Source organism: Meles meles, chromosome 17, assembly GCF_922984935.1.
Source record: "Meles meles chromosome 17, mMelMel3.1 paternal haplotype, whole genome shotgun sequence".
NCBI classification, from domain to species: Eukaryota; Metazoa; Chordata; class Mammalia; order Carnivora; family Mustelidae; genus Meles; species Meles meles.
This window is the reverse complement of record NC_060082.1, coordinates 21,345,235-21,363,633: the sequence shown is the minus strand read 5'-3', so window position 1 is coordinate 21,363,633 and position 18,399 is coordinate 21,345,235. Positions and strand designations below refer to the sequence as shown.

The following is an 18,399-nucleotide window of genomic DNA, read 5'->3' as shown; positions in this document are numbered from 1 at the left end:
GATTTTAAAGAGCCCCTCAATGAGATTAAATTCAATGGTATTGTGATCATATGCTATTCTTAAATTTTCCAATTGTAAAACTGGTGTTTCTGTAAAAGGGTTTTAAGAATCCTATGTATAATAGTAATTAAAATAAATTCAAAACTGAATTCCTTTCACAAGCTACCCATAATAAATCCAGTCAGTGACCTTTTGATGCAAAACAAAAACAAAACTATAGGGATCACTTAATCTAAGCCCCTTGGACAGACAGAAAACAAGGTTCAGAAAGGTCACAGTTCATTAGAGCCAGATCACAAAATCAGAACTAAAATCTAGGTCTTCTGACTCAGAGTCCACTGTTCTTTCTATCCAGGTATATACCCTTTCTCCATCTGTTTCTAAAATCACTATAACAAAGATATTTGTTAATTATCTACGGGAGATCAGCATCAAATCAGACAATGTTCGAAAAGGGGAATTGAGGGATATGTTCACATACTTTAATGAACTTAAAATCTAACTGAGGAGAAAGGAAAATTACTGAAATAAAGCAGAAGTAAGTGCATTTTAGGATCAGAATTACCTATCCAATGTTTCCCAGAACCGTAAGAAAACTGGTCTATCCAAATGACGTTTGTGATAGCTGAGTTCTAATACTGTTACATCCCATTTCTGAACGTTTGGATCTAGACGAACTTCATCATATTTGAGATGGAAGGCTTTAACTATATGGGGGGAAATAATATTTTTTATTCAAACTGCAATCAAAATTATGAAAATATTTTACAAAAGAATAAAAATAGCCAATACAGACATTAACCAAAAAACTAAACAAAACAAAAAACTTTAAAAAAATCAAACTTTCTTCAACCAAATGAAGCTACATTATAAACAAAATGATCTTGGAAACAGATGCTAATAAGCACTGTGACATCCTCAAAAACATTCAATTCAACAACTATCTATTGAGGGTTTATACATGCCAGCCACTGGGACTGAAATGAGGAATATGGCAGGATAAAATGCATATGGTCTGATGAAAGTTAAGAAGAAGAAGAAGCACCTATTCAAATACAGTATGATAAAGGTGTAGTATATCACAGAAACACAAAAGAGTACCTTGCCCAGACCACGGAATTCAGAGAAGGCTTACACAGGTAATGATCTCTAATCTAAGATCTATAGGTTGAGTAAGAATTAGGCAAACACATAACAAAAGTGACCCAGGTAGCCAAGAACATGGTCAAGGAGAAAATGATTCAACTAGGAACTAAAGAAATTGAATGGAACTGCATCATACAAAGTAATGTAAAAAATGAGTAAAAGGTAAGACTACAGATTCAGAACAATGTTGGCCATGTAGGCCATATTAAGGGGCATGGACTTTTATCTAAGAGATAGGGAGAATCACTTCCAAGTGTTTAGCAGCAACTACCGATATAATTTAGTAATCTAGAGAAGACATTTGCTCAACTTGGGAGAAGATATATGTCTGGCAAGAAAAGATTCAAGAAATAATTAAGGAGTAAGAACTAATGGAACTTGATAAGAAATGATGAAAAGGGAAAAAGAAAAATTTGGAAAGCCTTGTGAGAACATTACCTAGAAGTAGATAATTAAAGGATATAAAGAGTGAGTCTAGCAAAGGCCCATAAGAGGATTTCAGGCTTAGAGAACAGCTGGTAAAGAGATTCTAAAATGAAAGCAAGGTTGGCACACTCTATAAACAAGTATAACTTCTTTTTTTTTTTTTAAATATTTTATTTATTTGAGAGAGAAATCACAACTAGGCAGAGAGGCAGGCAGAAAGAATGGAGGAAGCAGGCTCCCTGCGGAGCAGAGAGCCCGATGCGGGGCTCGATCCCAGGACCCTGGGATCATGACCTGAGCTGAAGGCAGAGGCTTTAACCCACTGAGCCACCCAGGCGCCCCAAGTATAACTTCTTTTGCAGGCAATGTCCTATACGTAGAATTTGGCTATGGTTAAAAAATATGAATTTACTCCATATATGATAGTAAGCCACTAGAAAGTTTACAGTTAGAAGGTGAAATTATCTGGTTTTCATTTTTAATAGTTAATTCTGGGTGTTGGGCAAATAAAAGACTCTAGGGCAAAACCTCCCAAGTAGTGTATGTTGCAGAAGGGTTAACAAATGGACCATAAAGTATTACTTCCAATCCTTCTCTCTCCCTGATCATCCAGCTGAATCATCCTGGCTAGGTTACTGTGCAACCAGTTTACCAGCAGTGAAGTTTTTGTTTTACACATACACATGTAAGATGTTTGGCTTTTCTTTCAATTTACCTTTTTTCTAACATGTAAGATATAATTGTTACTATCATCAACATCTAATATTAGAGGTCTCTAAAGATAAAAATGATAGACTTTGTCACAATTTTTTTGATAGCTACTTTATGGATTGTTTGTTCCACACTGCTTGTTGGCCTACTAGCTTTCGATGTTAACAATAAATCAATTTCTTTTTTGTTTGTTTAAGATTTTATTAAAAAAAAAAAAGATTTTATTTATTTATTTGACAGAGAGTGAAAGAGATCACAAGTAAGCAGAGCGCCAGGCAGAGGGAGAAGGAGAAGCAGGCTCCCTGCTCAGCAGAGAGGTCAATGCAGGACTTGATCCCAGGACCCTGGAATCATGACCTGAGCTGAAGGCAGATAGATGCTTAACCAACTGAGCCACTCAGATGCCCCCAAAGTATAATTCTTGGTGGAAATTCAAAATGAATCATTTGTGTGCACAAAAAGAAACATATAAACATTACTTCTGAATTACTATGCTTTTATATAATTAAAGGTCCCCTCATCAGACACATTATTCATTTTGAATTCAATGTAATGTAATGTAATTTAATTCAATGTAATGAATTTAAACTGAATCATTAAAAGGGCTATATATTATAGCTTCAGAAAACCCATTTGCAAAATATTTACAAGTATAAAAAAATTTTAATTTTTAAAATTTTTAAATTAAATAAAGTCAACATTTCAATACTTCCTATTTTCCTTACTACATGTTTCACTTTAATTTTCTCAATAGGATATACTTTAAATCAGTCCTTTAAAAAATATTCATCTATCTATTTATTTAGAGATGGGAGGTAGCGGGGCAGAAGAAGAGAGAAAATCTCAAGCAGACTCCCAGGTGAGTAAGGAGCCTGATGCAGGACTCAATCTCATGACCCTGAGATGAACTGGGCTGAAATCAAGAGTTAGAAGCTCAACCAACCAACTGAACCCCTAAATCATTCTTTTTTTGGAGATTTTATTTATTTGGCTGAGAGAGAGAATGTAAGTGCACAAGCCAGGGAGGAGGCAGAGGGAGAGGGACAAGTATAGATTCCCCGCTTAGGAAGGAGCTCGACGTGGGGCTCCGTTCCAGAACTCAAGGAAAAAGTACCTGAGCCAAAGGCAGAGTGTTAGCTGACTGAACCACCCAGATGCCCATCATGCTTAAAAATACATTAGTTATATTTTTTAAAAATGATTTATCTGAAGTTATAAAAGCTTACCGTCCTCCACTCCCTAATTTTAATAGACTTAGTTTACATAGTATATATTTTTCCACTAGAATAGACAACTTTTAAAATTTAAGGTGAAACATGAGAGTCCAAAAAGTTTAAAGCACAAATGAGAAAGCATAAGATTTCTCTAATCATGCAAGATATTTTATTAGTATGAAGGAATGGTGGCAAGCAAACTTACACTATGACATCACTATAAAACATCTTGCTTATTCAGAGAAAGACTTTTAGTTTTTAATACTCAGCCAAAATAGAACAAATGAAGTTCTTTTATAAGGAAGCCAGTCATCTATCTGGTGGCACAATGAATAATAAAGTAAAATGCTTCACACAATTCAGAATTGTTCATTTTTGGCAAACTGCATGAATCTCGTCGACATTATTTTACTGAAACAAGGAAGTGAAAAAAAATAGACAATGCTCCTGAATAGTATTTAGTAGGTACAATGATGGCATGTCAGATAACAGAGGGACAACATAATTATATATTACTTATAGATTACATCAATAGATTGCTCATGAAAAAATATCTCAATGGATACTAGCATTTTTATACAAATCAATACTTAATATCTTTTCTAAAATTTTGTATTCTATTGTGCAGTGTGAAGAAAACAGAAGTTTGTTTGTTTTTTTACCAGGGCCCATACAGATGCTCCTAAATACCTTCAGTCTTCCTCCATGCTATATAGATGTTACTCTTTTCTATGTGTGTTATGGGGGAAAGGGTGAAAACCTAGAAAAGGCAGAGTTTTAAAAAGCAAGGAGACCAACTAAGAGCTAAAAGACAATATATTCCTAAATTTCTGGCTAAGGTAAGTTACAAAAGAAAACTAATTGAGAAAAAAAACAATCTGGGAATGAGGAAGAGTACAAGACAATTCCTTTGGAACAGATTGAGTGTGATGTACCAACAGGACCTCACAGAGGAGTTATCTCATAATTAGTGAGATATACAGACCCAGAATATAAGACTAGAGACTTAACTTAGAATAAGGGGAAGGTTATAAATGGTAATTGAAAGCTATCAGATCTCCTTGAGAGAGTTATCTATAATAAAGGAGAAGAGAAACAAGACATAAACAGGTAGCTGAAAGCCAGAGGACAAGTAGCTGGGGAATCTGAGAAAGAGTAACAAATCCCTGCTAAAGAACATTTTAAAAAAGAAGAAATGAGTGAAGAGAATCAAATTCTGATAAGGAGGTCAAAAGTATCTAATATTTGGGTCCCTGGTAAGTTTGGTGAGAACAGTTTAGTAAAGAGCAAGAGAGCCAAACAGCAAACTAAGAACTGAATAAAAAATTAGTATAGACATTCAAAAGTTTCATAAAAGGAAAAAAGAGGAGCTAGAGTTGAGGTCAAGAGAAAGGGTTTTAAGATGGAAGTGGCAAGAATACTTTCATTTTAAATGCTGATACAAAGTATTCATTAAGGAAGGAAGACTGAAAACAAAGAATAATGTATGGAAGAAAATCACAATTCATAACTATATAAAAAAGTTTCATCTAAATTTCGTTAAGACTACCAATCTGGACAAAACAATTACAATATCATTACATTCTGAATGAAACTTAGGCAGCATTTACATCTTGAAGACAGTATAATTTTTTTTTCTTGTTATAACACTATTCAAAAAGCAAGTAGGTAAAACATTTGTGTTCATGGACATTTTACTTTTATTAAAATTCCCATTTTCTCTATCTTTAACTTTCTATTTATCAACACTGTGCATTATTCAAGTTTCAGGAATAACATTAAAAATCTATCACAATATTAGTTGTATTAGAATCACTTTCTAAAATGAATGAAAGTAGACGAGAATAAATGATTAAAACTTTCAAGCTTGGGAGTTTCCATCTTAGAAGAATGGTGGTAACCACTAAGCAAGCTGAAGTTGCTTTAAAAAAAAAAGGCTGGATTCTACAGAAGTACAATCTATATTCATAATAACTGAAGTTATCATTTCTAATCAACATACTTGTTTTGTAAAAATGCTTTTTAAAAAACAATTTTACTATGGTACTAACTTAACTGGGTACTCGAATTAAATAATAATTGGAATATCTGTACTGTAAAAACCAGACTAAATTAATCTATGTTTAGAGCACGTAACTATTACCAATATACCAATAGATACAAGCCACATGAAACATTCATTTAACAGATATCTACTGAATGCTTCCCCTGTGCCAGGCACTCTTCTGTGATAACAATTCAAGGGTAAACAAGGCAGAAAAAGCTCCTCCCACCAAGGAACTTGGCCTTACAGCCAGGGAAGACTTACAATAAAGATATAAATAAGACAATATCAAACAACAGTAAGTACTATCATGAAAACAGAAGAGCTTGAAGAGTAACTGGAAGGAAGTAATGGCTGTTTCCAGGTTGGCCAGAGAAGGATTCTCAGGAGAAAATACCTGAACTTAGTCTTGAATGAAAAGAAAAAGCCAAACATGCTACAATCATTCCAGACAATGGAAATAGCTGGTAAAAGTCATATGGAACTTTAAGTTCTAGCTACATATTACTGTTCAGCAAAAGTCAACCCACTTAAAACTGGTCATCAATTTTAATAAAAATGTGTGGATGTGCAAAAATATTAATGATTTTTAAGTAACCTAATGTAGGGAATGGGAGATAATTCACTTTTAAATATAAGTACACACAAAAATATTAATGTTCAAAAAAGACTTTAAAAATATTTCACTGGTGCTTAAAAATTAGCATATGTTAATGGAATCATTTGATATACACATCATATATGCATAGCCACAGATGGCTTTCTCTTATATAAAGCAAGACCATTTCTATATTGGATAAGCAGTAAAAATAAAGAGAATCTTACTTTTAGCAAATATGTCAACTGGTGATCCATCAGGCAAAAGCCATGGCCAACCTTTGAACTGCCATGCAGGACCCTGCACAAAAACCGCTACAACCCGATCCCTATAAATACAAAAGGGGCAGGGTTAGAGCTCCAGGGTTGAGACAATACCTCAAACATGAACTCTGATTACTATAAATCCTTAAGGAAAGGATTCAATTACTCATGTGATATCATCTACTATCAACAAATCTGTGAGGCAACTTAGATAATTCTTTGTTATAATGCTATCATTAGAGCACACTAATGATTGCTACACTTCCCATACATCTGTTTTTGCACCTATGTCATTCAAACATAATTACACACACAATCCTTATAAGTAATCTTTTTAACCTTTTGACCTGCTGTTCTACTAGAATAAAGGTCCACTTTTCCAATGCAATGGGAAACAAGAGTTAATATATTAATTGAAAAAGTTGATTTTAAACGGAAATCATCTAGGGTCACCTGGGAGGCTCAGTGGGTTAAGCCTCTGCCTTTGGCTCAGGTTATGATCTCAGGGTCCTGGGATCTAGTCCCACATCGGGCTCTCTGCTAAGCAGGGAGCCTGCTTCCCCTGCTTGTGCTCTTTCCTTCTCTCATTGTCTGTCAAATAAATAAATTACCAAAAAATAAAATAAAATAAAATAAAATAAAGGAAATCATCTAAAATTCAAATATGTTTTAAATACTTTAATTAAAAACATTATATATTATAGTAACTCACCAACCATTTTATAAAGCCCCCAAGGCCTTATTTTTGAGTTCTGATTATTTAGAAAGTAATCTTTTTTTAAAAATTTCTTATTTATTTCTTATTTTTTAATAAACATATAATGTATTTTTATCCCAAGGGGTACAGGTCTGTGAATCACCAGGTTTACACACTTCATAGCACTCACCATAGCACATGCCCTCCCCAATGTCCATAACACCACTCCCCTTCTCCCAAACCCCCTGCCCCCCAGCCACCCTCGGTTTGTTTTGTGAGAGTAAGAGTCACTTATGGTTTATCTCCCTCCCAATCCCATCTCGTTTCATTTATTCTTCTCCTATCCCCCTAACCCCCCATGTTGCATCTCCACGTCCTCATATCAGGGAGATCATACGATAGTTGTCTTTCTCCGATTGACTTATTTCACTAAGCATGATACCCTCTAGTTCCATCCATGTCGTCGCAAATGGCAAGATTTCATTTCTTTTGATGGCTGCATAGTATTCCATTGTGTATATATACCACATCTTCTTTATCCATTCATCTGTTGATGGACATCTAGGTTCTTTCCATAGTTAGGCTATTGCAGACATTGCTGCTATAAACATTCAGGTGCACGTGCCCCTTCGGATCACTACGTTTGTATCTTTAGGGTAAATACCCAGTAGTGCAATTGCTGGGTCATAGGGTAGTTCTATTTTCAACATTTTGAGGAACCTCCATGCTATTTTCCAGAGTAGTTACTAGAAAGTAATCTTGAGTATAAAAACCATCAGACTTTAATTTTTCCAACTGTTTACACTTCACTGACCTAAATGCTATTGGCATTTTCTTTTCTTTTTTTTAAGTAGGCGCCATGCCCAGTGTGGAGCCCAACACGGTACTTGAACTCACAACTCTGATACCAAGACCTGAGCACAGATCAAGAGACTGAGCCACTCAGGCACCCCATTAGCATTTTTTAAAGTAACTTATCTTCTCAACCATTCAACTGTTTTCCTAAAAAAGAACAAATCCTTCTCTAGGCCCTCATATTTCATTAGCTCACAAAATACTTATTTAAATTGAAAAATTGTATGTATAAAAACCATGGACAGTTTAAGCCTAGAACTAAAGTGAGAACAAAACTATAATATAGGGACGTCTGGGTGGCTCAGTTGGTTAAGCGGCTGCCTTCTTCGGCTCAGGTCATGATCCCAGCGTCCTGGGATCGAGTCCCATATTGGGCTCCTTGCTCGGCAGGGAGACTGCTTCTCCCTCTGCCTCTGCCTGCCTCTCTGCCTACTTGTGATCTTTCTCTCTCTCTCTCTCTCTGAAAAATAAATAAATAAAATCTTTAAAAAAAAAACTATAATATAAACAACAGTAGTTAATTAAGATGTACTATGAGCATTCACTATGTGCCAGTGCTGTTCTAAGCACCTTACACAGTACATATGTTAATACACTGAATCTTCCAAACAATCGAATGAGGTGAGTACTATTATTACCCCATTTTACAGATCAGGAAATAGAAGTGTATAGATAGTCCATTAGTCAGAAGAGAAATGGAGGGAAGAAGAGGAGTGAGGAGGAAAAAAACGGAATGATTACTCCTGTGAACTGGTTATGCTACACTGTTTCTATGTGAGGACTGAGAAATCATGAGAACAGCCATCTCAGTACCATAATGGAAATAGTTTTAACTTCACAATTCCCTGAAATGGTCTTAGGAATGCCCAGAGGTTAACAGATGATACTCTGATAACCAGTGCATTAGAAGATAGAACCAACAAAGCATTAAGTAAAAGACCTATAGCAACAATTCAAGTTACTATGAAAAACCACAGCTTAAAATTCTTAACCTACGCAAAATCTCTAAGGCTAACATTAAATGTTAAAAAATTTCCTCCTTGCGGGACGTCTGGGTGGCTTAGTTGGTTGGACAACTGCCTTCGGCTCAGGTCATGATCCTGGAGTTCCCGGATCAAGTCCCGCATCGGGCTCCCAGATCCATGGGGAGTCTGCTTCTCCCTCTGACCTTCTCCTCCCTCACGCTCTCTCTCAAATAAATAAATAAAATCTAAAAAAAAAAAAAAAAAAAAAATTCCTCCTTGCTTAGGACATATGCTCCATAGTGCAAAAACTATCTTTGGTAATAGAGCACACTATTAAATGGCCTCTTAATTTCATGACACAGCTTGTGCCATGTAATAGCTGAAACCCCAAAGGCACCTGCCAAACTAAAGGAAATTTGCTGGAGAGACATCACCTAGATCCTACTGGGTTTCACAGGGTTAAGAGGTAAGCAGGATAATATAAAAACTACTCTGAGTTCTTAAAAAGACAATTAGCAGAGAAAGAAAGAAGAAAGGTAAGGAAAATATTACTCCTAAGTTATGAAATTAATGATTAGGGACCTAGCTAATATATAAGAGCAATGGTTTGTAGCACGGTGACAGCACCTGTACACACTGTATTTTTTCTGCAAATATATAATACAAATGGTATAACTTTTCTTCTTCCTACAATTTTTAAAGCTGGTATCTGAAATTCTCATCTTACTTCACATAAGAAAATTTTTTAAAGATTTTATTTATTTATTTGAGAGAGAGAGAGAATGAGAGGAGAGAAGGTCAGAGGGAGAAGCAGACTTCCTGTGGAGCTGGGAGCCTGATGCGGGACTCAGGATCCTGGGACTCCAGGATCATGACCTGAGCAGAAGGCAGTTGCTTAACCAACTGAGTCACCCAGGTGGCTAAATTTTTAACATAAAATTTTAATTTTTTTTTTAAAGACTTTATTAATTTATTTGACAGCGAGAGATCACAAGTAGGCAGAGAGGCAGGCAGAGAGAGAGGAGGAAGCAGGCTCCCCGCGGAGCAGAGAGCCCGATGCGGGGCTCGATCCCAGGACCCTGAGATCATGACCTGAGCCGAAGGCAGCGGCTTAATCCACTGAGCCACCCAGGCGCCCCAGTTTTTAACATATTTATACTCTGAATGCCCTGACTTCCTAATGTGTGAAGACTAATGAGTACTTCAAAGGTAAACCAGATAATTCATCAATGTGTTGTATTCTCTATGTCACAGAGATGCACTCTCAAACTCTGTATTTTTATTTCAGCTTAGATTAATAAAATTTAAGATAATTCACATATCTGAGTTTATAGGCACTCTGTTATAAATAGTTTAATATTCTTTAAAGGACAATTTAACGCAAAGAGCTAAACCAGAGTAATCATGTTATTCTTTTCATTAAATTATTCCCTATATAAAAGTAACAATTCTTTCATTTATCATTTCTTACCCCAAAATGTGAATTCTCCAAATCAAAAATCTGAAACTACAGCTCTCGAAACAACATTAGTCTATTCAGAAATTTTCCTCTAAAGACTGACTCAGAACAAATAAACAGTAAAAAGAATTTTTACTAAATTTCCCAGAAGTTAGTGAGGGCACACGAGTGGTAAGGAAGTAGCAAAGGGACAAGCAGAGTCCTCACTGATTGGGGAGCCTGACAAGAACCCAATTCCAGGACCCTGAGATCATAACCTAAGCCGAAGTCAGATGCTTAACCAACTGAGCCACCCAGGTCCCCCTGAAGTTAGTGTTTCTTATAAGTAAAAAATAAAGTTTAGCTATCCAAAATACATTTTTATTTAGGTATTACTAAAATGTGAACATTATTAATGACCAACTTAGACATTAACACAGTTTTTAGGGATAGTTTCTATTTAGAACTCATGACAAAATTTGATACTTTTTAATTATACAAAAAATATTAAGGACTACAATAAAAGTATAGATCATCTTACCAGTCTTGAGGCATAAGTTTAAGGGGCTGGTCTACGACTCTATAAGGAACCGTGACACTAATTGCAGTGCCCCCTGGTTGCATCTGATCTTTTCTTCTCTGTATTAAAGTTTCATTTTCTCGCTGGCAGCCTTGTTTCTTCTTTTCATCTGATGGAACAAATCTTTGAAAAAACAGAGATGAGAAAAGGTCAAATGTTTCACTGTGATGCAAAAAGGGAAATACATTATATTGAAAATTTTAAACCACTTTTTTTTAAATGAACCTGCTCTGCATGTACAGATCACAATATATGGAGAGTATAATCTTTCCTTTCCACAAGAGTACTCAGCTCACATAGGCCATAAGTTGATGTATATGTCTGTATCTGTGTCTCTCACACACAGACACACACAATTTATATTCATTCATCTAGCACTTAGCATTTTCCAAAGTTACATAAAAGACCATAATAATCCTTGATTTTTCAAATGCTAGTAGAAAGAAATTTTATTATAAATCAAAACGTCACTTGAAATGATGATATGGCCTCTTCACGGATAGGTGACTTAGCCTAAGAGCTTCCCAAAACACCCCTTTTCATGGATTATGACTTAGCAAAATTAGAAAAATGCTATCTAATTTCAGGGTTGCTTTGCAGATTTTCAAGGAGGAATTAAATAAGTGTATGCCAATTGTCTTAGTATAAATACTGCTAGTAATTTTGTAAATTACCAACTCTACCATGGGATTCAATTCTCTCCTGTATTAACAATAGATATTCTCAAAAATAATTTAGCAATGTGCAGGACTGTTGCCAGCTCTAGATTGTTGGTGTTCACAAAGCATTTCCAAATGGTCTTTTAAAAACATGCATACTCCAGATACACACTCTATTAGTCTATATTATTAGCTATGGTCTGGCACTGCCAATTAAATAGGGGAAATGCAATCATTACATTGAGACTCATTCCCCTTCTAAAGTTTAAGGCAAAAAATGGGATGGAGGGGATGCACAAGAGCTTGCACTTGGTAGAGTCCTTTGAAAACTTTCAATATCACATGCTAAATTCATCATTAGTAATACTAGTCTTGTACTCATGAAAGTTTTTCATAGATGTTATTGTAATAAATGGAACTTCTTTTTTTTTTTTTAAAGATTTTATTTATCCATTTGACAGAGAGATGACAAGTAGGCAGAGAGGCAGGCAGAGTGGGAGGGGTGAAGCAGGCTCGCTGCCAAGCAGAGAGCCCGATGTGGGGCTCGATCCCGGAACCCCGGGATCATGACCAGAGCCGAAGGCAGAGGCTTTAACCCACTGAGCCACCCAGGCGCCCCAGGAACTTCATTTTTTTAAAAACAATTTTATTTGACAGAGAGGGAAAGATCGCCAAGTAGGCAGAGAGTCAGGCAGAGAGAGAGGAGGAAGCAGGCTCCCCGCCGAGCAGAGAGCCAGATGTGGGCCTCAATCCCAGGACCCTGAGACGGACCATGACCTGAGCTGAAGGCAGAGGCTTAACGCACTGAGCCACCCAGGCGCCCTGGAACTTCATTTCTGAGCTGTTTTCATATCCATGTCAGAATCTGATAGAAAAGTTAAGATTTCCTTATCATTTAAAAACCTCCTCCAGATAATCATTTTACTCCCTATGGATTTTGGTTATTAATCAAGCCCACTTAGAAAATGCCAAATATAATACTAACACTGAATAATTAAACACTTTAAAATTGACATGCACTGTTGGAAACAGTTTTCATATATAACTACAACAAAAATGTATCAACTTAACAGTAATATATTGCACTAGTTACACAATATACATAGTTGTACAAAACACACGGTCACTGCCCTCTTGAAGCTTACATTCAAAGTGGTCTCACTCACAAAGTGCTCTCACTGCCAAGAGAAAGATGCTTTATCTCAGTCTATTTCTAGATGGGATTGAAAGGTTTATATTCTTAAATATAATAATAAATATAATATTGCATCTCACTCTTGCAGCTTTTGAAATTTTAAATGTAAAAATATAAAATTACTTATGCAAAATTACCTATCTTTAATGAATCATAATATACGTACAAATGAGTGATCTATAATATCCAAATTTAAAAAGTCTAATAAACATCTATTCAACTGCTAATGCATTAAGAAATGAGTTACATAGCATTTGCATGTTCACATATTTGTTGATAGAAGTTTCAACAAAGTTCTGAGTCATTAACATGGTTCTTTAACTATCATCTTACAATTTTTAGATGTTCTAGTATTTTAATTTCTGAATATATCTAGGTCTTTAGAATGGAAGCCTTCACTGTAGTAAAATGCAGCTGTTTTCCAAAATGTTTTTCAGCCTTGATTTCATGTGATAACATAAGGAGAGATCTTCTATCATACTCTCCTAAACTTAAAGTTAGAATAACAATGTAGACTTCCCCAAGCAGATAGTCAATCATCATGTGGTTTCACTTACTTATGGAGCATAAGGAGTAACTGCGGAGGACATTGGGAGATGGAGAGGGTAAGTGAGTTGGGGGAAATCCGATGGGGAGACAAACCACGAAGAGACTGTGGACTCTGAGAAACAAACTGAGGGTTTTGGGCGGGGAGGGAGATAAGGGGATTAGGTGAGCCTGGTGGTGGTTATTATGGAGGGCACATATTGCATGGAGCACTGGGTGTGGTACATAAACAATGAATGCTGGAATACTGAAAAGAAATAAAATAAAATGGAGGAAAAATCAACCACCAACCAACCAACCAAAACAACAACCAAAAGCAAAAAACAAAAACAAAAAACAAAAAAAGTCCCCTCCTAAAAAACCCCAAAAAACAATGTAGACTTCTCTACCCATGGAAGGCACTAGCAAGTGAACTAAACTCAAGTTTTTTTCTTTTTTCTTTTAAAAAAAAAAACTGTATTTCACTAGGATCCTGGAGTTAAGAAATAAAACCCAGGATCCTAGTGAAATATAGTTTTTTTTTTAAAAAGAAAAAAGAAAAAAACTTGAGTTTAGTTCACTTGCTAGTGCCTTCCATGGGTAGAGAAGTCTACATTGTATCCTGGAGTTAAGAAATAAAACCCGGGGCGCCTGAGTGGCTCAGTGGTTTAAGCCACTGCCTTTGGCTCCGGTCATGGTCTCAGGGTCCTGGGATCGAGCCCCGCGTCGGGCTCTCTGCTCGGCGTGGAGCCTGCTTCCCTCTCACTCTCTCTGCCTGCCTCTCTGCCTACTTGTGATCTCTGTCAAATAAATAAAATCTTAAAAAAAAAAAAAAAGAAAAGAAATAAAACCCAAATTCTGCTCAAGGGAAGGAATCTAACAGAAGTTTCCTTCTTTCAAAAAGTCTGGACTCTCAGGAATTAAATTTACCATAAAGCTGGAAATAAACCCAGTACCCAATCTTTTTTTCTGTACCCCCACCTCTAGCCATTATCAACATCCTAGCATCTGCAAGGAAAATCAAATCTCGGAACTGTAAATTGGCCCTCACTTGAATTTGAGGCAAGAATTAAGCACCCTGACCACAATGACTGACTGAGAAATAAACACATTATCCAAGCCAGGCCAATGAGACTTTAAACCTGGAATTTTTGCTAGAGTTATTGGGAAACAGGCACTATCTTTCTAGTGTGATCAGTAACCTAGAGTTTTTGATAGTTCTCTTTGACTCTGAAAGCGGAGAATCAGAGAGATGGAGACCAACTCCTGATTATATCATTTCAACACTAAGTCTAGCTGTGTCAGAAGCCAGGACTGTTCAGTCACATTGAATCAATAAAGTATTTTTTGATAAAGCTACTATGAGTTGGTATTTATCATTTCCAACTAAAAATGTTCTAACAAATATAACCAGAATTGCACAATGGATGTGATGGATGAATGTATGTGATTTGGAGAAATATTATTATGTCCATTTACTTATCCAATATTTGCAATTATTTATTCCACTCTACATTCCATGAGTAAAGGAATGTGGGTGATGATATAACTAAAGTTATTACTATTTAAACAAGTATAGTTCCACTGAAATAATTATATTAGTACTGTCAAAGAATAAAATCCAAATAAATGATATAGCTAAATAAATTACAGACTTTATATTATTTTAAAAACAGCAAATTTATGAATTATTTCCAAGGTTAAAAATATAGTTTCCCTTTTTCCTAATAAAAGAAGTTGGAATTTGAAAAGTAGAGAAAAGAAAAAGCAACAATGCCCGGATGTTTAAAAACCTCAAACTGAGAATTTAATCTAAAGTGATGTAATACTGGCAATGCTCCCAGGTACTTAGCATACACAGACATAAAATCTTTTCTGGATTACCCCTCCCTCCACCCCTGCCCACCTTCATTTTGGAATTCAAAGAATTTCCACAGAAAAAAATTCCAAGGAAAGTGAACAGTACATGAAGACAATGAAAAACATTAAATGTACTAAAAAAACTAAACACACAAGGCAATGAGAGTATCATGAAAGAAACAACTGTCAAAAGAAAAAGGTAACTAAGGGCTTCTAACAATGCAATTATCAAAGATCAAAGCTTATAAAACACGACTGCAAATACATACAAGAGGAAAAAAATACTTTTAAAAAGACCAAAAAGGGGTGCCTGGGTGGCTCAGTGGGTTAAAGCCTCTGCCTTCCGCTCAGGTTATGATCCCAGAGCCCTGGGATCGAGAGGGGAGTCTGCCTCCTCCTCCTTTCTCTCTCTGCCTCTCTGCGTACTTGTGATCTCTGTCAAATAAATAAATAAAATCTTAAAAAATAAACAAATAAATAAAAAGACCAAAAATTTGAAAAAGAACTAAACAGAACCACTAAAATTGAAAAAGTCCCAGAAAGAGAAGGGGGATGGGAGTAGGTGTGAATAGAGAGGTAAAGGGCCAGGACTCAGAACTGACCAAAAACCCCCACAAATCCATATACCTTTTTTTTTTTAAAGATTTTATTATTTTTATTATTATTTTTTTTTGACAGAGAGAGAGAACACAAGAAGAGTGGCAGACAGAGGGAGAAACAGGCTCTCCGCTGAGCAGGGAACCCAGTGCAAGGCTCAATCCCAGGGTCCTGGGATCATGACCTGACCTGACCTGAATGCAGACACTTAACTGACTGAGCCACCCAGGTGGCCCACAAATCCATACACTTAATTATAATGAATCCTCAAAGGGGATATATAAGAGATCTACATCTAGGTAGGACAGATGAACAAATTTAAAACAGTCTTCAAAATAACCAGGTAAAGCAGATTTCCTTCATAGGATTGGTTATCACACTAGTAGGTGACTCATGGAACCCACACAGGAAGCTAGAATGTAGCGCAACAGTATCCTCAATGTTATCGGGGGGGGGGGGGGGGGGGGGATTCCTTTATTTGTTTTCCAAAGTGGTTGAATCCTTTTGCATTACCTGTGGCTGTTGGGAACATAAATTGTTCATGGTCCTGAGTAAATTCCAATAATTGTTCTACCTGCTTCTTCCCAAGGCCTCAAGTAGTTTTCTCATATGAATGTGCTCAACAGTATCTGACTAATGTGAGGGGAACCCTCTAGATATTTTTGAAGCACTCTCTATGTGTAATCTCTCTTCTTTGGACTTCTGTCCTGGGATCTATCATCATGGCCAGAATCATGTCATCCAATCACTTTATTTAAATAAACTTACAGTCCTACTAAAACTCCTCTCAAGATCACATTTATAATTTTATGTAAAATGTACTTTTTAATACTTTCATAATATAACCTTAACTTTGTTACTTAGGGATGTTTAAAGTTAAGGTGGGTCTTGTTTTGTTTCATTTACTTATTGAAGGGCTAAAAAATTGAAAAATCCTTAAGTTTAAATGAAACCAAATAAAATCTATGCCAAAATGAGCTATGGGGTACAGCCAGTACTATAATTGTGTGGAGGAGGTTTCAATTATGCATTAATTACATAGCAAAGCTCCAGCTGACTCAAACTGTAGGGGAGATGTCAGTTGCAATGAGGTGTTAAACAATGAAGGGAGTGTTTTATACTTAGAAGAAAAATTAGGCTCAGTCTATCCTACGAATGTAGTCTATTTAATTGTTTGGTTTCTCTGTTGTGAGTCTAAGGAGAAAACTACTAAAATTTTCTTTGTGATTTCTTTGCACTGTTTACTACCTTCCATTATAAATAATATTTAAGATTTAAATTTGTAATACTTTCAGAGGAGCACCGTAAGTTTCTGGAGAATGAAAAACTAAAGGCAAAATTTGTTGTTTAACATTCCAAAAACTTACTGTGAATTTTCTATAACCATTAAGGTATATTTATTAAAAAATATATAAATAGCTGCCAATTACTAAAAATTGTGAGAGTTGGAAAGAGTGAATTTACAAATCATAAAAAGCAAAGAATTACAAAGGGCTTTAAAAATTACCTGATCCAAATACAGTTAAGTGCAAAAAATACAATACCAAGTATAATGACACTTCACAGGAACTAAAATCAAATCCCAGATAAAGATAAAACCATCAAAGAAGGAATTTGAAATTAGACATACACTAAATGAAATGCACAAACACACACAAAAAAACAAAACCTGAATTTCAAGTACATAAGTCTGCCATTTTCCAAATTACCAATGTATTTCTCCCTCCTTTTCTGTTTCTTAGACATTTATTCAATATCCACTATTGGACAAACACTGTTTTCAAAGATGGAGGTCCAAATAACAACAAAGTAACAAGCCCTTTTCTCTAATGAGTCACAACTTAGTTGGAACTGTGAATTCCAACTGGGTACCAGATTGTAAAACACACAAAGCATCACAAAACAAAAACAAAAATACAGAGGCATATCATACTTCACAGAATATAAACAATGAAAAAACTGCACTTGTATATTCATTAGAAGGTGGAAAGAAGACACAAGAATGCTCAAACAAAAACTTAAAAAACTTTTATTTAAAGCAGTTAATGAAATCCATTTTTGCGTGGGTCTGACACAGTTTCAGCTACATTATCAAATTTCAAGGAGGGCCAAAATGATTGTATTTCTTGTTCACCCAATTGTAGGTGACTCGAAGAAGTAATTCATGTAATTCATAACACTGTAAGAACACTAAATGAAAAAAGTCTAAAGTATAAAACAGAAGTCCTTCTTTCCCTACTGTTAATGGAAAAAAAAGTTCAGCAAAAATTTCATTCAAGTACTAAAGAAAAAATACTGTATAGATATATTTGTGCCACATTACCTACATTTTTTAATAAAGCTATTTAAGTCATAAGGTACTTAAATTCAATTCTGCATTTGGTAAAACCTGAAATCAAGTTTTGTAACTTACTTTGTATCTCATTTTTAATTAGTCATAAGTTATTGTAGAAGCAGTATGATTTTCTTTTTGGAGGTCAGGTTGCTTTTGTTTTCTTCAAGAATAAAGAAAGCAGAGCATTCACATTCTTTTCCTGGATACTAATTATGTTACTGACTGAAAATATTTTTCTAGTTACCACCAAAAATATTTAACAAGAATTTTCAATGTTAGACCAAACTACAA

General features: G+C 35.5%; 1 protein-coding gene across 2 annotated transcripts in view; it reads right to left on the bottom strand.

Annotated features, from left to right (window-relative positions):
• Positions 1-18,399, bottom strand: part of CDC73 (cell division cycle 73) — a 119,533-nt gene that overhangs the window by 8,775 nt on the left and 92,359 nt on the right. For both annotated transcript variants that reach the window (XR_006815568.1, XM_045982855.1), the window contains exons 14-16: positions 10,899-11,060; positions 6,367-6,467; positions 566-707 (exon numbers count right to left, since the gene is read on the bottom strand). Coding sequence is in view for 1 of the 2 variants with exons in the window: in XM_045982855.1 (XP_045838811.1) it covers positions 566-707; positions 6,367-6,467; positions 10,899-11,060 (405 nt within the window). In the remaining variant the exon portion in view is untranslated. The remainder of the gene's footprint in view (positions 1-565; positions 708-6,366; positions 6,468-10,898; positions 11,061-18,399) is intronic.